Source organism: Cygnus olor, chromosome 1 (genome assembly GCF_009769625.2).
Source record: "Cygnus olor isolate bCygOlo1 chromosome 1, bCygOlo1.pri.v2, whole genome shotgun sequence".
In the NCBI taxonomy this organism is placed as follows: domain Eukaryota; kingdom Metazoa; phylum Chordata; class Aves; order Anseriformes; family Anatidae; genus Cygnus; species Cygnus olor.
This window is the reverse complement of record NC_049169.1, coordinates 75,880,271-75,902,466: the sequence shown is the minus strand read 5'-3', so window position 1 is coordinate 75,902,466 and position 22,196 is coordinate 75,880,271. Positions and strand designations below refer to the sequence as shown.

General features: G+C 39.7%; 1 protein-coding gene across 5 annotated transcripts in view; it reads right to left on the bottom strand.

The window, feature by feature from the left end:
• ITPR2 (inositol 1,4,5-trisphosphate receptor type 2) overlaps positions 1-22,196 on the bottom strand; it is a 268,838-nt gene that overhangs the window by 208,166 nt on the left and 38,476 nt on the right. For all 5 annotated transcript variants that reach the window (XR_005816274.1, XM_040545169.1, XM_040545170.1 and 2 more), the window contains exons 3-9: positions 19,413-19,528; positions 18,094-18,180; positions 17,223-17,381; positions 11,433-11,531; positions 10,844-10,927; positions 9,055-9,201; positions 7,745-7,840 (exon numbers count right to left, since the gene is read on the bottom strand). Coding sequence is in view for 4 of the 5 variants with exons in the window: in XM_040545169.1 (XP_040401103.1) it covers positions 7,745-7,840; positions 9,055-9,201; positions 10,844-10,927; positions 11,433-11,531; positions 17,223-17,381; positions 18,094-18,180; positions 19,413-19,528 (788 nt within the window). In the remaining variant the exon portion in view is untranslated. The remainder of the gene's footprint in view (positions 1-7,744; positions 7,841-9,054; positions 9,202-10,843; positions 10,928-11,432; positions 11,532-17,222; positions 17,382-18,093; positions 18,181-19,412; positions 19,529-22,196) is intronic.

Sequence of the window (22,196 nt, the reverse complement as noted above, 5' to 3'; positions counted from 1 at the left end):
ATGACTAAATGACAATAAATGCTGTGTTTGTGTCTTCATACTTCTTTTCCTCCTAAAGCTCAGATCACCCATAAAAACACTGCTCAAATGCAGCCAACTCCAGACAGAACCCAAAAGGTCTAGCTGAACACAGATTCACAGACCACCACTGCAAAACCAGTTTGCCAGAAGAAAAACCCTTCCTCAAAAATCCAGATTTCTGAAGGTATATGCACACTGACAACATGCAAACGAACATTGTTCCCAACTTCCAACATGCCTGAAACAAGTTGGGCCAAGAAATTGAGCTGCATCCCCAGTGTTCTTAAAAACCTTTGTAAACCTGGCCCTGATGTTGCTAAATTAACGGTTTCTAACTTTGTCACTTCAACAAGCCATATTCAAGTCTGTGGAACAGGTCAAACTGGCTCTGTAAATCAGTAATCTCTTCTCCTCCTTTAGTCCCTGGATCTCTTCCATCTCTTCACACATAACTGTAAATTATTCTGCAGTCCTTATAGAGCTTTAAAACAAAACCACGTGCCTCCTATGAGACAGTGAAAAACATAAATAGGGCACAGAATACTGAGTTCACCTTCACATGCCTTTTTCTTACAATACCCTTTAATCACTGAGCCCAACAGAATGGAACTATCTGAATGCTGAATTAACGTTTAACAAAGATTTTGGGAAAAAAAGACTCAAATGGAAGATTTTGAAACAATCTCCAGGTAAGGAGGTCCCACAGTACCAACTAAACGTGAGCAGATTCATGAAGGCCTTGGTGGATGCTGCCATCTCCTGGTACCTTCTCCAGTTTGGAAACTGTTACCATTGAGCAAAAGGTACCTACCTGCACATCTCAGTTAAAAGGCCATTTTTATCCAGTTATTTTCCTTACTGTTTCTAAAGGCAGAAGGAACGATACTAATTTTACCACTGTGCTTTTCTCCTCTATACTAGCTGTATTATTGCAGGAGGAGTAAATTTTTCTGCAAAGGCTTGCCTCCATGCCACCCTAAAAAATACCACTGGCAAATCCTTTTTGCTTCCTGAACACAAAATATCTCTGCCAGTACTCCAGTCTCCAAAACCTTGGTATCAAAAGGCCTAAATTATGGCCTTCACACATTTAATCTCAGTTGCATTTAAAAAAATAAAAATCCTATGCAGAAACTCATTTTCCACCACAGTTTAAGAAGATGAAAGAAAAAAGTCCTTAAAACTACAGAGAAAGTTTCTCCGAGGCTCCATGGAGTTAACCCTGGTGTACAGCCTCCAGTTTAAGAACTGATTTCCCTTTCAATTTTTTTTTTTTTCATCTTAGCTAATGCTGAGGATGCTATTACTCATAAAAATATGTAATCTTTCTGAAAATCTCATTAAATGCTTTGTTTCCAATTCTTGTGGCAGCAAGTTCCACTTCTTTACTATGTGCTGGTCAGAAGGCAGGAAAGGATTATTTTTTATTAATATTAATTTGAACATGTCTCGGCTATGTTCACCATGACCCAAATCAAGTGATTATTACAACAGGATTAGATTTATTACAAATAGTTTGGCTTTGTCCACCCAGATAAATGCATATTATAATGATATAAATCATATGGCAAGCTAAGATTTTTAACACCAACTGAGGTAGACATAAGACAGAAATCCATTTAAAAGAATGAAATGCAGAGTGACATGATACATGAAGAAATCATTCAGGAAAGACAAGAGGAACACGAAGAGCATTTATTGATCATTTATTCAACAGTTCTCAGCAAGTACCTTATGCCACAGTAAGGTAAAATCCAGCTCACAGTCCCACAAGGCAGGACCTTTAATGCTGGCTTTGATGCTAGCAGTTCCCACTAACCTACCTAAAACCCTTGTGCCCCCATGCCTTAGCTCAGTGATCCAATCTACAGCACTATTCCCTCCCCATCTCACCCCAGTCTGTGCCAACACAACCTCAGGGATGGCATAACGTGTCATGAGACCACAATCGAATACCTGCAGAAACGTGATATTTTTACAAGCCTACATTGTCACTGAAGTGCTCTTATCACTGAACTACATCTCTGGTGGTTTGGATTGGACTTCCTATTCAATTTAGAATATTCATATAATTGTCATTTCATCTCACACATATGTAACCCAGTACTTCTCAGGCAAACTGGCTTTAATCATTCCTGCCTTCAGAAAAAACTGCATTGAGCATCTAGTCCTAAAATGCCCCAAAGCTGAAAGTGTGTGTGTTTCATATGGGATTTAGGAAAAAAAAAAAAAGCTTAGAACAAAACTCTAGTCAGACTTGATACATTTTACAGCTTAAACCCTGCAACTTCACTCTTGCAGGAAGAAGCAAGCAAACCCAGAAAGAAAGTGAGAGGAGTTTTCCAGCGGTCATGCATCTGGGACACACATCAGATGACTGCTACCTTTGTCGAAAGCAGCTAGCTAGAGGACAGGTTTAGCTCTGTGACTCGTTCATCACCAGAATAAGTGCCAAAGACCTTGCCAGACCCATTATCCTATACAAGCTGTTAGGAAGTGTATTCACATGCAAAAGTTAAAAGTTTCACTGAGGCTTCAGCTCTATAGCGTTCAAAGAAGTCACAGGAGTGGCTGCACAGCTGAAAACTTCCAGAGAAAAGCCAAACCCACCTCATCAGTGTCTGAGAGACCCTTGACACTTGAGCACATAAATGCTCATATTCCACTAACTTCAAAGACAAGGCTACTCCTGAGAGGTTTTCTGAATGAGGTTCTTTGTATGAGCAACAATTTGGTTTAGCAACTGAACCACACTGCAAGTCAGGAAAAGTTTGTTTGGTTCTGCCCATTACCTCTGAGCTTATTGCTTCAACCTATCACAGTGGCCAGTCTGTTCTCAGTCTTCTCTCTTTCATCTGTAAGAACTTCAGGGTACAGATTACATTTTACAAAGAGTTAGCTGAGACAGCTCAACGTTATAGCAACGTGCTCCAAACACCAGTACTGTATGCACCTTCTTGGAAGACACAGTAATAATTTAAACACTTGTTTATGGCCACAATTTTATACAATGATAAAAGGTAAACATTAAGGCTGCCACCTTATCTGCATCATCTTAATTCCTTTAGTATAACATAATTGATCTCATGTTAAAGACAATTACCTCATCAGATTCACTGCCGTATCTTGCCAAGGTATCTAATATGTTATATGGTATATTAGCCTAGTCTTGGTCTATCCAGCTAAGTAAAAAAGAATTATCACAGATTTTTCCTTACAAGTTCTGCATTGTCTATGATTATGTATATGTTCACCATGTTCCACAAGCAATGTACAGCGGTTTTTTCCATTATCTGCTGGAATATCTGAGATTAACATGTGATTTGATACTTACACATGTATTTCATGATTATTTTAGCAACATCCATCTCACCAAAGAAGTTAAACATAAAATTACACTTACCCATTTATGCATTTCTTGTGTGTGCGTGTATGCATGGACACACGCATTTCTGTTTAACATCTGCACACAGTAAGTGTTAATAGTTATGGTATAGCTTATCCAGTTTAGAAATGATAGAACTGGAGCTGTTGCACACATGGAGAACAATATTAAAGGTGCATGTTCTGGTTTAGCACAATCAGTAAGCTGGCATTCAGTTCAAAGAGACTTTTATCCAGGCGATTAGAATATTGAAAAGGTTAGGTGTGGTCGTGAGAAAGGCACAGCTGTGTGGTCCCAACCTGCAGAATTTGAAAGGCTGTTCAAGCAAATTACAGCTCATTGCCACACACATGCAGACTGATTTGGGTACATTCTACACGTGGTACATGCATGTTAAAAATTTTGGGAAAGTCTTCGTTATTTTGAAACATTCAATTTTCACCTAACAGTACAGTCGCTCTTTATAAATATAAAACTTCAAAATAACTTGGGTCATTTTGTTGTAACCAGGGCTAAAAAAAGAATTTTCTATAGACTTTCTTCTAAAAGACCACTGACTTTGTGAAGATGAAAAATAAACTCGGCAGCCTGGATCTTAGCTGGTGGCTTAGCGTCTAAATCTCCTGCTAAGGATCTGGCTCAACTCTTTTGGGTGAAATCAAGCCCTTCTGACGTTAACAGCAGAACTCCCACTGTCTCCAAAGAACAAGCAGAGGAGAACTTCTCTAATTTTTCAGCTGAATATTTGGTTCCGCCTTTTTATGATTTCAATGTTTTGGGAATGTCTGAGCCAGTGGTTTCAGACTTCCAAACACCAGAAAGAGAGGAGACATTGCCACCTGCTAGATTCCAGATGTCCAAAGTCTTACCACAAAACATGAAACACTTCCTTCAGCATAGCCATCCCACGTCTTAAATAACAGGCTGAGAGCATACATGCATCTGATGTGTCAGAGCATGTCAAAGGCTGTACATAATAGTAGTGGAATGACAATGCGGCTACGTGCCATTAGCAAATGCCTACCACTGGGTCTCCTTTAGCAGGGGTCCTTCAGAGTGACTCAGCTACAGCCACAGTAGTAGGGTCTAGGTTGCTTTATGGTATTAATGGGTCTTATGAAATTTCAAAGTGTATTAATGAAAATCATCCTAAGTAATGCCATGGGGAAAGAGGAATAAAGGTATGAGTTGAGACTGCATCAGAAGTCAGAGGTATCAAAGGTACCTAAAGCTGGGTGACTGACTATGATTCTTAGGAATCTGTAGTTTAGGACTTGCACATCCTCACTTCTTTCTTTCAAGTTTATAAGAATTACGTTTACAAGCACTCACGTGTTTTGTTCAGTGAACAGCAATAATGCCTCAAAATTTATTTTCTTTTAAACTAGTTACTGTAATATTGAAACACCTTTAAGTTTATTAGTTGGAAATTTCTGAATTGCTGCAGCAAGCATCTTGGTCTTTCTTAGTCCCCAGATTATCCCCTAGCCTTAACAAGCTGCAGTGACATCCTTTCATTACATGGGTCAGACCCACTGAGCCACAAATCAAGCTGATCAGTTAAATCTGGTACAGAAAGACTTAAAGAAGGGAAGGCACAGCACTACAGACATAAGGTACAAGCCTAACTTCAGAGGAGCCAAAGGAAAATCCCAGGTGACAGACACTTCTGCTCATTGTCTGAGACTTGACCCATTCAAGATTCTGCTGCAGAATTCTGCAGTACACATCAACCTGGTTTATAGAAAGATGAGGTAAGGAAATGCTGGTTATAAAAAGGTGATAAATCCTGATTTACAATAGCTCAAACTGTAGCACAAATTTTATCATTAGCCAACAGCAGAATACTTAAAAAATTCATGAGTTTTGTTTACTTGTTTGTACTTATTATTTCACTCTAGATATCTTTATCATGGAAGCTTAAACAAAATCAAGTCATGGCAATGTGTGACGCTGTTGATAATCCATGCCATTAATAATCATGCTGTGCTGCAAGAGTACAGATAAGTGTTCAGTAAGCTTTGCCCAAATGATTTAAAGTTAGCTCATGCACATTTGGTGTCTGCCTGCCTCTTCGTAAATCTTTGACATGGATGTCTAGGTGGTGCGTTGTGCCTGACATGTGAACTGTGTAAAATACAGTTCACAGGTTTTTATTACAGCATTACCTTTAATATCTCCACCAGCAGGTATTTTACACTTCACAGATAGAGTAACTAATGCTGCTCTCCAGGCACAGCATTTCACCTCTGTTCAGCCCAAATGATTTTCCAGTTCTCACTCTACTGCACCAATTGTACTCTCCACTTTACAAGTCTTCCTGATGCGGATTTCCTTTCCAGAGGTAGAGAGGTCCTAGGCTTAGGTTCTGCATTCAGTGAAGTGCAACAGCTCTTCACCTCAAGATTTTTCTCCTGAAAATCCCTGAGTAGATATGGTATAGGAAAAGGAAACCCACCAGTCAGCGTGCTTGAGCGCTGAGAGGGCACAGTAGAGAACAAAGTGCCTTTTCTGACTCTACACCAGACTAGCTAGTCTGAATAAAATCTTTCTAGTAGGAGCATCTCTTACTGTAAGCAGAGTAAAAAAACGGAACCGGGAGTACTAGTTGCTACGTGAAAATTTGCTATAATTAACCAGTATTAAATGCACAATAAAGCAAGCTGGCTTCAGCCAAGCCAGAATATTGCTGCAGTATGAAGGCAGCAGCGCAAGGCAGAGCTGTAAAGGCATGCTGGCCCACTGCCTTTAAAGGGAGGATACTCTTCGCTCACTCGGACAGAGTGAGATCATTAAATTTTTAACTTACACTGTGAGTGACTACCAAAACCAATGAAACGATCCAAATTACATTCAGTCTTAGATGGAAAACACCGTAAGCATCTGTCCTGGTGCTCCATTGTTTATGTTTTGATACTGGCTTTGAAATAATTATAAGTAATTAAAGGCTCAATAGCCGCTGTTTGCTCTGACTCTGAAATAAATGCAGGCTGTGACAGGAGCTGGAAAGTGAAAGCAGCACTCTGGGAATATGAAGGACTTGTCTACACACAGAAGTTGCACTGCTCCAAATTTAACTCAATCCAGGTAGAAGAAGCCCTTTTTTGAGGGGTTCCCTAATATACCGTGATTTACAACTTGCTCTTGTAGTTTTAAATTTTTACACTCATGTTTGCAAGCGTAAGTCAGAGACAATCCTGCACACACTTGCATAAATCAGTAGAAAAAAATACTTTTAATTCCACTGACACAGCTTGAATATAGACCAGACTTAATATGGATTAGATACAACTTTAGAAGTTCATGGCTTCTTGCAACCACATAAAAATCCAAGGCTCTCCCATCTCATAAACTTAGTACTATCTGCTCTCTTCCAGCCTGTCAAAAGCCTTACTTATTTTTAAGGACAAATATGTGTCCTAAAAAATATTATATTACGTTGCTCTTCTGGGGAGTCACAACACTATTTTGGCTTTACATAAAGTACCAAATAATAATCAGAAAATCTGGAAGATCTCCTCCTCCTCCTCCTGGACCTCCTATTTCCTCAAAAGGGGCAAAAGTTTCTTCAAACTTTTGCAGTTTCAGGTCCAGTGTGCAACTGCAGAACCCATGAATCTGCTCTAATCACAGCACATTAGCATGACACCAAAAGTCATGACATCAACACAGGACAGGTTCATTCTTCCCTAGTTTCTACGGATCACAAAGATGCCTTGGGCCACATGCTGGCTTGAAGAGACCAACACAGTGAGATTGGTACTACAGAAACATTTTTTCAAGAAGTCTAGAGCCTGCAAGAAAAAAACCAATGATGACTGAATTAGAGTAGTTTAGAGTGTCTGCTCTAGTGTCTGCACTTCTCTGATCAAGGTCAATGATTACATTCAGTTCCACTCTTAAAAGCTTTAATTTCTACATGGTTGTCTGAGCCAGCAAAGAAGAATAGTTGAGCGATCACAACACCACTCCAAAAATCAAGGGCAAACAAGAGCAGAGAAAGAAATGAATCCAAGGATTTTAAACATAAATGTGTATGTAACAGTGATGACTGCCTTAGTGCCCTGACAACAAACAGTAGATTCAACAGCACAGTTGAAATTAAGGTTAGATGTTGTCTTGAACTCACCTACCAGTGTACTGTAGCTCAGAAAATTGTCCTTGCAACCCTTGAATACAGCAATAAAGAGTGACGCAGCACTGCACATCCTGTTGTCCACATTCAGACCTTGTGTGGGATCTTTTCAGAGACCTACATTGTGGAACTACTAGTGGTTCTGGACCTATTCAGTGGTTCTGAATTAGTAGGACAATCCCTTGTTTAATTGACATTCTTACCTCTGCAGCTAAGTAGTTTCCAGTTGCCAAGTGCTTAAATCTAAACAAGCTATTCCACTGCCCTGCCCCTCCCCGGCAAGGGTCATGATGGACAACCTATAAGAAGAAGTACAGATTTTTAATCGTGCTTCTCAAGATCATACTTAGATCACTCATTTCTTACAGCTCATTCCGAATAAAAATACGTAAACTACATAATTACAAACAGCCTAACACAAAAAGGAGTTCTGTGTTCACACTAAGCCCACCATCAATAACAACTCATTACATTTATTTTTCACTAGGTGCCAGAAAAATGACTCGTCTTACTTTCCATATTTTCTTTCATCTACTTACTGCAAACATGATGAGCCAAATTTTGCTTTAAATAACTAAAGTAATACTTAAAAGCAGAACACCAACTCTCTTACAGTGTTTCACCGTTTACACCAGCTCCATTTTTGACAACACTGGGGATTTCTGATAATTTTTGTTTCAAGTGATTAAATATCTCCATATCAATTTAAATATCCCAAGTTACTTCTTTAAAAATTTGACTGACCTGTAGGTCATTTGCTATCATCAAATCTACCAGTCCCTGTCTCTTGTAAGGGGTCAAGTAATCTAAAATAACTACAAGTACAATATATTCTGCATATTTAATATAGTTCTTACTAAAAAATGAAGGCAAAACTTACCATTTGCCTAAGTGAGGAGCTCTTTGTTTTAAATGCACAAAGTTAGTTCAACACCTAAGAACTTTTGGACACAGGAGTTACATTACTATAATGGCAAGAGCTCGAGACATACCAGTTTCCAATGTTCCTCAGTTAAACAATAATTTATCTGCTAATCACCTGAAAATCACTCCCATTCAAAGACAACTTTTATTCAGCCTAACTAAACAGATGTTGATGTGCCCTGCTGCAGAAGAATAGACTCATTCATGTTTATGAGACTTGTTGTCAGTCATTATCAATTTCAATTTTCTATATTGCACACGAACTCAAATATAAACACTCAGAACTCAGGATACGTGAACGTCATTCTATTGGCTTTGAAAAATTGCACCATTTACGTCAGATCTGAATTTGACCCTTCGTCATTTCAGTACAGCTAAACATAGTAAGAAGACATCCTCTCTCCACACGCTCACAGCAATAAAGCATCTCTTCAGTGTTCACCCTACACATACTTCATAAAATAGTAATAGATACGGGGAGGTGTATGATGATATCAAGAGGCTATGAATGATTTATGTTGTGGTTAAGTATTTTTTACTGAACCCTGGCCTGCATGTACTAAAATATTTATAAAAAGCAAAAAAATACCTCTATTTCCCACAGTGCCTTAGAACTTGTTGCAGAGGTAGCTGACTGACGTAATGTAGTACGAAGGAAAATATGTTGTTTCTTCTCATATTCGTCACAGGTCAGAAACTTCTCTTGTTCTGCATGAAACAACCTAACAACATCTCCCTAAAGTAATATGAAAAAGAAGCATTATTAAGTGGTATGGAAAGCTGCTGGACTCATCCTCTATATCTGTACTAGCTTCAGTGATGTCATCATAGTTAATGTGAAGAAAACATTTATTAGTTTCCTGTTGCTGGAGCAGGTACCAAGTGCAGAATATATAACCTCGGCACTGAGTCTGGAAATCTAGTATAAAATGCAGTAAAATTCACTCCTGCGTGACATCCATGTGCTTTTGTGAAAATAAAACTTGATTCAGAGCACTATAACAAATAGCATATAACAGTTAACCCAAAGGTGATTTTTAATTTTAGATAACTTTACTAAATGTGTTTTTCATTTATGATCTATCTTTAGCGATATTTAGGGAAACCAGCTTTCTGTGAAGGCACAGTACAACTATATGTCATAGCCATAGTTCATAGTTCCTTTCATTGTTCCTCTAATGCATTTTATACTAGAGAGCCAAACCTCACTAACCCTCACTAGACCTGTTCTGACATGGGCATTAGTATCATATGCTTTGGTAGGCTCAAGAAATCTCAAAGCCTCCTCTGTCACCTTCCTTCATCCTCTCAGACTTTCCACACGACTCATTCCCCAACTCCATCCTCTTCTCAGGCTTCCCTGTCACAAGTCAGACTCCCATTTTTGAACCTCTGTCTCTCCTGGTCCTGGACATCCAGGTTCTCTCAAACTCACACTACTCCACAGCACTTTCTCCCTTCTCAACTCATATTCAGTTCCTGTCCCAGCCTCATCTTCTCAAAAAAATGCAGCAAGAATTTCTTGCTTCATCTTGCCCCTCACGTAGATGTTTGCCATGGCCCTTCCTTTCCTACAGAGCAGATGTAAGGTACTCACAATTATCCCCTTTATTCTATTTGCTCCTATATCCTAAAGCTGCTATTGCTTCGCTCTTCGCTAATATTATCTTTTCATCTTTTTTTTTCTCTGCAACCAAAACTGATATGTCCTCTCTATTTATTCCATAGGCGTCATTTTTGTTTCCTTCTGCATCTCCCCAGAGCTTGAAGCACTATGCCCAAATAGGTCTACACAGATACACCCTTTCAAATTCTTCCTCAAAACCTAGTGATACCCTCAATACCTACCAAAAATAGCCAGCTGTTAATGACTTATTAAGGTACAAGCGAGAACAAATGAAATTTATTTATTCCAAATGAAAATGTAAGTGATTTGGAGGCACAAAGATGTGCAATCCATCAGCTTATAAAGCTACATTGTCTTATTACAGCTATTGTCATTTTCGTACTTCACTCCCTTCTGTACCTTGTTATACCTGCTTTTAGCATCTTGGCCTAAACTGAAACATCACAGCTATTCTGTACAGAGCACTTGTCATTCTGGGCTTCAACTTCATCGTTTCTCAAGGATCCTCAGTTGTCTCTGGAAGGGGGAAGAGGCTGGAAGCTTGCACAATCCAGACACGATCCACTGGGTAAGATAGTAACATAAAGGAAAAGTACTCTGGCTGGTGTAGGGCAGTAGTAAGGGATCTTTGATGGTTCCATGAAGTTCTCATTTCTTCTTTTATTTACTATAGAACTAATGTTTCTATACAGTCAAATAAGGTATGATTTCTGAAATTCAAAAATAATAACAAAAAATATATTATACTTACTCCTTTCAGTACATCATCTCGGTAACTACTGAACTTCATGAACAAAGTTATTTTCCAGCTTGTGTTACAGTTGACAGCATTTACCTTTGAGAAAAAACACAATCGGAGAATTAAAAGGGTTGGTTGGGTTTGTTTTTGTTTTGTTTTGTTTTTTTAAAAGCATTCTATTCTTCTACAAGAACACACCACTCCCAGGGTAGCAGGAACATGGCTTAGTTACAGACATGTACAGTACCAAACACGGATCCTGAAGCTCTCAATACTTCATAATGATGGTGATGTTGCAGAAGATTCAGTGGGCAAAATGCTATTCTGTCTATTTACAATCACCCAAAGACAACCTAAATAGCTGCTGGAAGAGGACTTACTCTTGCTCATACCAGTGAGCATTTCAGAAACTCATACAAACCTCACGAAGCTCTCAGAGCCAGGAAAAATTGTGCCAAGAATAAGTACATTTCATCTTGTTTTTTTGAGGCCAAGCTGGAACCAATGTTTAATACTGGTACCTAGCCTACGCTGGGGTTCTGGTTACCACAGGGCATAATATGTCTCAGATTGATAATAACCTCTCCCCCAATGAACTCACCTCTTTGCAGCCAGGGTTATCTAGAAGTTCAATGTTGCTAGCATGCAGAGGTTGCCCTGCATTGACTGGCATCAGTACAACTTTATCTCCCACAACAACCTGGAAGTCAGAAACAAAATGTAATTTTGACCTATGTATCCAATATAATCCTATCTATCCAATAAAATGAAGTAACGTTACATTTTTAAAAATGACTTGAATGCATGCTCTAAGAATGGCACTTGGTTAACTTATCTGCAGGCAATTCACACACACATGGAATCTCTTTATTGGCCAGTTCTGTTCATGCGTGCCTCTGCAATTGCTTGGTTTGAAACTTGACACTAATGAGTCCTTGCATTCTCAGTAAGCATGTCACCCAGTTCAGCAGAAACTCAAGACCATGAAATAGATACGTGAACCTATGAATTCCAGGAGCAGATCCGTTAATCTACAATTTGCATTAAGTACTCTTTATCCCATATATACTGCCAGCCAAAATGCAGAGAAAACTTAGAAAATAATCTGTAGTCAGACAGCAGGATTGTTTTCCCTCTGTTGCTGTCAGCCAGCCTCTTCCATCAATGTCTTTCATTTCACAAAAGCCTTAAGAAATTGCCTTTGAAAAGGTTTTTTTACCCAATGACTCCTCACTTTGTGTGCCATCTTCTGGCAAATGTCAGGACAGGCTCAGGAGTTCTCTGATTCAGACTACAGAACTGCAAACTAGTAAGGAACATAGACCACTGGAAATTCAGAGAGAGATGAACACACTCTATCTCCTTTCCTGTTACTCCCTAAACGATGTTTGGTGCTCAGCACAGGTACCGGATACAGCAGCTGAGAAATCTGCACTCCACAAGATGAAGTCCTAGACTCCTTGCAAGCAAATTCCCATGCCATTGGAATTATTTAGTTATATAGACAAGGAGAAGAAATATATGAAAATGTCTCTGACCTAAAAAGTGCTTGAGACGTGCACATGGAGAATACAGTTCACACCTAGGAGGGGGAAAAAAAATCAATATACACAGATTGGTTGGCATTGGTCCTGATTTGCTTATGTTGTTCCCAGCAATTTTAAGTGCACACACACACAAAGACAAGAAGTGGCTAAATGTGATTTTTGCTATATGAAATGCTGCAGAAGCCATGCTTTTTTGGAACACAAGTCAACAAAAATGTTTTCTGCATTGATCAACACATTTCCTACGAAAAAAGCAGAGCCCAATCCAGACTTATGTAACTTCAGTGCAGATGAATTTGGTCCACTTATTGCAGGGGTGAAACAGAAGGTTGCCTGTTCTTTACAAACACAGCTAAAATAAACAGTAGCAAAAGACAGTGTCATCATGCTCAGACTACATGTAACAATCCTATTTGGTCCAAGTAATGAGAAAAGTTCACTAACAGAACCAAAAAAAACGATGACAAGGTGCGTTTACAGAACCTTACTTATACAATACATTCCGGCATGCCATGCTTCACACAGACATTACTTACAGACCGTTTTAAGAAGTTAAGACCAGACAATTCATTAATCAAAAAAAATCAGGCTTGCATCTTACAAAGTGGAATCAGGACTTCAAAATTATTGAAAGTACACCTGGACAATAATAACAGTGAGAGAACACATCATTGAGCATCCTATTTAAAAATAAGTAAATAAAAAGAGACGAAGGGGAAGATATCTTTTAATGCTTCCTGTGGTTATCATGGAGGCAACCAGTGGAAAGGAGAACTACACAGCTACTCTTCTCCACAGAAGAAACTGCTCTGAGCGGTCATAGTTTCTGTCTCAATCTCCTAACCTGCTTCAAGTCCACATCAGTAACCTGCCCTCAATGCTGGCCAGCTCTGTCAGTTGCCATGGAAGCAATGAGATATCCCATGTTCTTCTACCTTCTTCTTTTTCTGCTTGTTTCTAACCTCCATTAGCGGTAGGGAAGGAAGGGACAGAGATACTTTAAGAGTGCTTGTTTCCTGTGCACCCTCCACTAGCAATATAGAAAATGAAAGCAAAGTGAAGAGGGAATCCTTTTTTCTTACGTGTGGAAGCTTTTGGCAAGCTGCAAGTCTGCTCTTTTGAATTCCTCCCATCCAATACCCATGCACAAATACCCCACCCAGTTCATTTCTGACTGCAAATAATGTCCCTGCATGCCCAAGGCAATGGAGACAGAGCACACTCATGTGCACACATGCCCACATTTCTGCCTGTAGAATTATTCTTTGTGGAGATTATTGAAGAGAACGCAACACATTCCCAAAATTTTGCTCTGAAAAATTAAAATTAACACCAGCTCTTTCTTCTTTTCCTTAGATACCCATAGGCACAGCCAACCATAGCATGTTGCAAACCAGCGGTCAGCTAATAGCTTGACTGGTTGCCTGGACTCTTTCCTCACACATACAAATGAAATCCTTAAAAAATCCTTCCCAAATGAAACCCTGTGTGTATCTGACACACAGCTCTTGAGAATTTAATTCCCAATTCATTTGACAGAACTCTTGTTTTTTCTGGTCTAGATAATAAAATTCCAGAGAATGATGAAATTTCATATTGAAACCAACAAGCATTCAGCTTTTGAACTCAAGATAAACCTTCAAGGTCCTTCAGTCTTGGATGCAGCAGCGTTCTTCTAAATTTATTTAACCCTAGTTGCCTGTGACTTGGCGGTGAGGCCACACTGAAACTAGGAAGAGCCACATCCAAAACCCACTGCTTTGGCTTCTAGATGGGGTATCAGGTCTGGCATCACTTAGAGCAATTCTATGATTGCATATAAATTCAGTAAATCCACCTAACAGCTACACCCACCCTGTAACCAAGAAGTCGGACCGAATACTCTAGTACAGTGATGGTACAGCACAATGACTACCCGTCACCAGAGGCTGTATTAGCTGTTAAGATGCAGGAGCATTGATTTCAGTTTTGACTAATTATCCAAGTAGGTTACCAGGCACACTGAAGGCTCTGCTGCTCCATCTTCATCACTTTTGTGTTATAAGCACATCTGCCAATCATACTGTTGACACATATCAAAGACTGGGAGAATTAGCAGAATTTTCTCATGGATGGCTGGCCATTCCCAAAGTTTGAGACCAACAATTCCCTTGTCATGCTGTAAGATCAAGTTTTCAAACAACTAAAATGGCAGACAAGCAAAAATGAATTCCACACAAAGCTAATCCTGCTATCAGTGCAAATTTTGCTTTTCAGCCTAACTGGAACCAGCTCTGACCTTAATCAGTCATATCTCCCACTGAAGGAGAACTGAGATATGCAAAAAACGTTGCAGAGTTATGCCAATTACTGTAAAATTTTGGCAATATTTTTCATTATTTGCATAACTAACCAGTTGCTGTAGAAGCTAAGCTTTTTCTTTTTCAGAAAAATAATTTTTAAAACACTGCACAAAGCTACACAGCCACAATGACTTACCAGAAAAGTCACTCACATGACTTCCTATATCATAGTTTCCCCCAGACAAAACCACTTCATTTTCTTTTGGACCTACCTTGCCTGGGTTCTCTGACACAGTAGCAGTCACCCAAGCACTCAATACTCACTTCTACCATTCTAGAGACAGATTCTGTAAAAACTTTCTAAAATTTATTTTCTCAGCGAAATTTCGTTTTATAGCACAGAAATTGAAAATAGAAGGGAAAGAAAAAAAAAGGAGAGAGAAAAATTCCTAAACAGAGTAAAGGCCTGATATACCAAGCTAATTCCCTGTGCTGAGAAAGAAGAAAACTGTAACAAATAAATAAAATCTAAACACTTTAAAAGCTAACCTAGTGGCTGGGTAAAGTGACACCAGCTTATGAGGTATCAGGTGCTTCATTATGTGTGTCCTCCAGAAACCAGTCTTTTAACGGGCACCTCTGTGAGCAACTGAGAGGGAAGGGGTGGGTACAAGGCTGGAGCCTCTCTTGGCCTGCGAGGGACAAATGAAAGACCTCTCACATCGCTTGCTACTCCTGTCCCCCTGAACAGCACCCGCCTGGTTTATGAGTCTGTTGAAAGAGTGGAAACCTGTCAGACCGCTTTTGAGAAAGCTACTGAAGTCTAGTGTTTAGCAGTGGAAGTTTGCAAATAAAATTATCAAGATCTATTTGGGCCTAGAAAGAGGAAGAAAAACCTGGGTCTCGAGACTTCCCCATTTAAAATATAATTGAGAGCTCCCAGCTCTGAAAGGGAACACATCTGGTGACAGAAAATGAGCAGCAGGCAGTTTCCAAAAGAGGCTATTAAGTTAAGAGAAAATCTGACAGTTTCCCAGGCCGCCTTTTTAATACAGATACTGCTAAATATGGCCTCATAGGGAACAAAATAGGAGAGAGGTCAGAAGAGATCCATCTGTGGAGTGTGATGCTACAGTGATATGTAAACTTTCCAGTCCAGCAAAACTGCTTCCAAACCCTCACATTTCTTATGTGTCCACATTGGTGTCAAATTAAATCAAAACTCTACAACACTGAGGATGACTTTTAAGACCTCATTTTGATCATTCTGCTCTAAGTGTAAGGGCTTGCGATGGCTTTGCAGGTCACACTATGAGAACCCCAGGTCTTCACTCTGGAAAGCATGACATGCACTTATTTCCCAGGCATGAAAAATTAAGAAGATGCTGAATTTATGGTATTCTAAGAAATTAAGCCAAAACCTTAAAGCAGTAAGTCACTTCTTTTCTTTCCAAAGAGGGAAAGGAATATCAGCTTAATGTTTGATCCACAATACTTCTCTTGCCTAGCTGAAAGATCATGCAGAGGCGCCCACAGGTCTATTCATGCTTGCTCCTTTTCTCTGGAACTGGCTTGGGGAAAAGTGAGAGGTTTTCACATACCCTTCTGATTGCTACATGTAACAGGGAAAGACTATGACTTCAGTGGATTCTGACCATTAGCTGGGAATACAATCCTTCCCCTCCTCACAACATATTGCCAAAAGGAACTGCAAGCAACCACACTCATCCTGGACAGCATCCCAAGAGCTGGGTAACCACAAAGTTAACGAGAGAAAGAAAATACATGAGAAAACAGGCATTCCTGCCCGTGATTCTGTGAGGGCTCTTTCACTTAGTACTTCACAAGGGAGGGTGGCCAAACATTCCCAGCCGGGTCCCCAGAATAAAACCATACAAGTCCACCATGTAGCCTTCTCAGAGGTGGATCTGAATTTTCCACAGTGGGCCCTTAAACAAGCCACAGCTGACTGAATGAAGAACTGAGTTTTGACCTCAAGGTGCAGATCTCAGACCTGTAGCAAAGAGCTCTCCTGTGCTTTCTTCCTCTTACCAATACACAGTACTCCCACTGAAACCTACCTAGAAAATACCCACCTGACAATCAAAAACCAATTTTAGTCACAGAAGCCACTCTTGTGTTGAGAGGGGATAGATTTAAAGGAACCTGTGTATCTTCTAGAGACACTCTGCTGACTTTTTCACAAAATTTTGCCTAAAATTTGAGAGTTTAATTAGACACTAAAGGCTCTTAAATAAAGAAAAAATGAAAAACAAAAATATACCAATGTTTTTCCTCTAATGTAAACCAGCATATAACAGGTGGACTTCGCAAAACTGCCCAAACACAGGTCAGCAGAGGCTCAAATGAATGTGGTAACACTTCAGATTCCAGACCATATAGTTTGGTAAAACTTCCAGTTAGATCTAAAAGCTAATAGTCCAAAGTACTGTTTTTTTGTTTGTTTGTTTCCTGAACAATTTATGCCAGTAGCAAAGAAACCATGCATTCTCTGGAAATTTTCTGCCTTCTCCCTCTTATACATTCAGTATTTCCACGCACATTGTCACCTTCACTCCTCAGTTTCCAGAATGGCTGTATATAGAACCAGGACCCCTCATTCCCTGCAGCATCCAGAGACACCCGCATAGCATTCTTCTCTAGTAGAGCTGGCAATCTCTTATTGACTGTGAGGTATTTGTTACTTTTTATGTGCAGTAGCTGTGAACAAAAAACAATTTAAAAAATTAGCATAGCTTTTCCTTTTCCTCCCTCAGTCAAAGAGCAGGCACGGGATTTCATACCACAGTGATTTTTCATAACATACATAAGCAAAGACAAAATAAAACAAGAAGAGAGTTCCCAAAGTATACTGCAGTTTAGGAAAACAGATGCTACATAACAGACTGACAGAATTACACCTGTGATCAGTTTTACAACATGTACTACACAGACAGAGCCAGGGTCAATAATAGCCTTATGTTCAGGAACTTCACAAGGAAGTTGTACTGCACTTAAGAACATAACTTCTGTCTCATTTATATGTCACAAAGTACAAATGACTTCAGTGATTTGAAGTGAACTGCACAGCACCTCTACAGTATGATTTTGAAATAAATCTTGAAAATATATAAATAATATATACAATAATATATAAAAATATATATATTTACATTCAGATTCTAGACTACAACAAAAATTACACATAAAATGTAGATTTTGGCACATTATTTAAACATGAATATGTAGTACTTCTGGTAGCCTTTAAATCAGACAGAAAAACACAATACTGTAAACTTTACCAAGTTCTATTTACCCGAGCTTTGACAATCCAGATTACTGTGGTTAGTTTCATTTTCACCATACTCTTGAAATGAAACAACTGTTTCCTTTTCAGCTCTGAGAGAAGGCAAATGTATTTTAATAGGTTTACCTGTATGACGTTGCTGTATTTTACAATTTCACCCAACAGCTTTCTGTTCTCACTTTCATTCTGCTTTTGTTCCAGTTCTGCTGCATGCTGCAAAAGAATTATAATTTCTTTAAATTCTGCAAAACTAATATCTGAATTCAGCTACTGGAACAGATAGTGTAAAAAGAAAATAGCACCATACTAAAAATGCCTCCTGCAAGCATTGTTCTACCGAAAAAATTAGTGCCCCTCTCTTCCTACAGCATGATTTTCTGAACAATAATCACCTGACATCATTCTGGTTTTTATTACCCAAAATAGAAACTCATTCACAATTTATTGATCGCACCTGAAATGCATGCTAACACGCCCTACCGAGCATGCTATTTTAAACATTTTCAAACCAGAAAAATAGTTCCAGGTGCTTTATTTTCATCCCAACAGTGGAAAAAGAAGGGCCTATGGTTACCTTCTCCCTGTCAGCATTATTTTTACTTGTTTTGTAATTACATACAAATGCTTTGTACATAAATTGTATATTTAATATATTGTATAATAAAACAAAACCAGTGGATCACATTTTGCAAGAGTAAGGCCAACCACTACTGGCTGGGTCAAACACAACCACAGAACGAAATTTTGACTCCTTGCTCTAATTGCTCTGTAGAGCTCTAGGCACACACCATGTGCCCTTATTGTGTTTTTTTAACACAATGTACCAACAACCTCTCTACTGGACATGAAACGGTAGCAACCACATTTGATAGCATTGTTTCACTTAGTCTTATGCATCCAATTATAACATCAGGACAGCTCTTTTTCAGTGACAGATTTGCTCCTCAACATGCATATCTTGTATTTGATGCAACATTCAATCTGCCCAAACAGTTCTTGAAAGAATAATCTAGTCTGAAAGCAAAGACAATTGCAACTCTGAGGAATTTCCAGACTAAAGCATGGATAGCACCTCTTTGTCCACCCCTCTGCCCAGCTCCTGTAAAGGAGTTCTAAAATAATCACATGATTTAAACCAGGACCCATTCTTGATTCTATTAACTCCATTTTTAACTTTATAAGCAAGTATTATTGCTTTCAGAAGCTTGATAGCACGAAGGCACAGCCCCTAGTCCAAATGAAACCACAGCCTAAAGCAAGACAAAAGCCAGGGCTGGGGCAATAAATGCCAGTCAGGAGGTAGGAGAGCTAAGAAAGGAGAAGGCTGCTACTGTGGCATAATACCAATCATGATGGTTCCCAAGGCACTTGTTATTGTTTTTCATTCTATTGTTACTCTACAGCCTGCAGATTGAGATAAGATTGCAAATACAGATGTCTCTTACTTGAAGTTTCTTCAGCAGTGCTGCTTCTGTATGGTTTCCTTGTTTGGCTTGTTTGGCTTTCCAGTACTGCTTCTGGGCTGAATATCGGTTCATAGGACACACCTTGAAAAGGCAGTCTGTAGAAGATTGAAAGAAATACTCATAAGTAGTGTTGAAAGACACTTCCTTCGTTTGTAAGTACGCTTTGGTTGATTTTCTTTTTCCAGAAATGGCTTGGTTATGACAATGTTCAAGTGCAGTCAGAAAACAGTTTGATGGAAGGAATACTATAAACAGGGTGGTATAATATCTGAGTTGACCATAAAGCCTTTGATGCATCACACACTTCTCCCTGAGAAACCCCTCTGCAACCCCTGCATGGCTGGGAGCCTGCCCACATGCTAGACTGCCTCCAGCTTTGTTAGCACTCTTTGCTGCAGCACAAATTTACAGATGTGTTGTCTGAAGGCATGTGACTTTGGAAACTTGAAATAGTTGTCTCGCTTTCTGTATGTCATACACCTGGTTACCCTGTTCCTTTTGGCACAGCTAACACAAAGGATTACATAGACATTCAGCTGCAAGCTATCACAAAGGTCAATACACTGTTGCATGTGCCTGCTGTAAGATTGATTAAAAAAACTAGCAGTAAAAACAACGTCACAGAAAGTGAACTCCCATGTTCGCCTTCCCAGCACCCAGCTGACCACAGCTGAGTGTCAAAAGCTCCTCACTGCAGCAGGGTCCTCTCCAAGGCTTTGGCTGCTCATCACAGAAAACCTCATTGCAGCTCTGCCACGGTGTGGGAGGACAGATGTTTTCACTGGCCCTGGCAAGAGCACAGCCCTGTAGACCTTCCTCTGCCTGCCTGCTCTCCAGGTACTGCCGCCACACGGCCCTCTACCACACTGCCTTATGCCGGGGCTGTGCTCACTGCAGGGACTTGGAAGGATTACTCTTGCTTCATTTCCTGTCACAATACTCACATTTAATGGCAAAATTAGTGGGATGTCTAAAGAATACACTCCCATGATAGCAGCCAGCATAATAGTAATAAGAGCACACTGACCCGAGCAAGAACATAATCCCACGGCATTTGGATCAGTGAGGTCCCAACACGGCCTACTGTCTTTAATGGTGCTCATCTTCACACCACCATCCAAAACTAAATGCATAAAACTAACAAAAAAAAAAATATGAAGAAGATGTTGGCATAGGGAGTCTGTGGAGGTTGGTGAAGGGCCCTCAGGCATGGCCTGGTTGTTGCCAGCACCACCATGCTGGGCCCACCTCTCCTCATAGTCATGGCCTCTATCTACGTGTCCTGCAACTCCAGCTGTGCTCATGAGAGGACACCGGGGCTGAGACAGCGTGGACGGAAGTAACAGCACCCCCAGGCACTTTGTTCTCTAAGAGACCAGGCAAAAAGAGAGCTGTGGGGTGCTTCCCATAGTGCCTGTTCAATTGTTAATGTTAATTGGCAATGAATTAAATTTCATTAAATTCCCTAACTCAAGACTTTGGGCTTTTTTTCGGCCTGTGACAGTTCTGTAGCCTGGAAATTGAGGCTCAGGAACCTCTAAGTTAAATGGTTCCTCCAAATCTGACTTCTTTTAAAGTGATAAAAGATACCCAGTCTTGCATGGCCCTGAGCAGCAATTACTCTAACAGCCAGACTTGAAAGACATTTTCTTTAGCAAATGCTGGTAATGATCCCTTCACACCCCAGAAGAAGGGAGTGGAAAGTATTAATTAGCAAACAGAGTTTTGCTATGAGATTAATAAGAACATACAGGTTTGCATGTGTATTATAATACAAAACTGTCCCCTGACACAAGTTGGGATTTGCAAGTGCCAAAGGGAGGTCCCAAATTATTAGCCCTCCATATTTAAGTGTCAAGCACACTCTGAGAATTAACTCACCCACAGAGGAGAAAGATCTCTGAGGAATTCCTCCCTTTCTCTGTGTTCTGTGTTTGGGTCTCACAAAGGTAGGGACCAAATACACTCTATCACATATCACAGAATAATCTAAAAACAGTTCTCTCTACCCTCAGCTCTCCTGCTATTGTCTTGGAAAAGACTACCTTTCCAACAGCACTGTACAGTCAGCCTCACCTCTGTTGCAAAAGGTGCTGCAGTACTAAATAACAACCACAACATCCGGACTAAGTACGTGTTCCAGATATGCTGGATCAATGTGTAAGTAACCCTGCTGAATTTACTGACCTTGCATGTCATTTTTAAATGCTGTGGAATCTACTCATACACTCACTACTGTCACAAAAATGTCAACAGGGGAAGCTATGGAGTTCTAATCAGAAATCACAGCTTGAGTTTTTAATCACTGTCAGGTTGGCAGCAGATGGCTTCTATTTGACAATGCTGTTTACTCACCATCTAATTCCTAGACTGAGTTTACATCTGCAGTTGCTAACTATGCTCTACCATCCACAACAGCAGGTGGGAAGTCCTGTGCATCACATATGATGAGGAAAGTTTCCTAAATCTGTTCCACCCTTGAACGGAAATTCAAGTGTCAAACTCATAACACCTCTCTATAGAAGATGCTAGATATGAAGGCAAATCTTATTCTCATTTTAAACACTGACAATTCAATGTAATTACTTTTCAATGCAGGAAAGAAGAAGATATTCAGTTCAATGTATCCAACAAATCACGATTTGTCAGGAGTTACCGAAACCAAATTGCAGTAGGAACACCTCTGTACACAATACAAGAGGAGAGGGAAATCTAGCATGAAGATTGGCCATGTCCTTACTAAATACATAAAATGAACTCTCA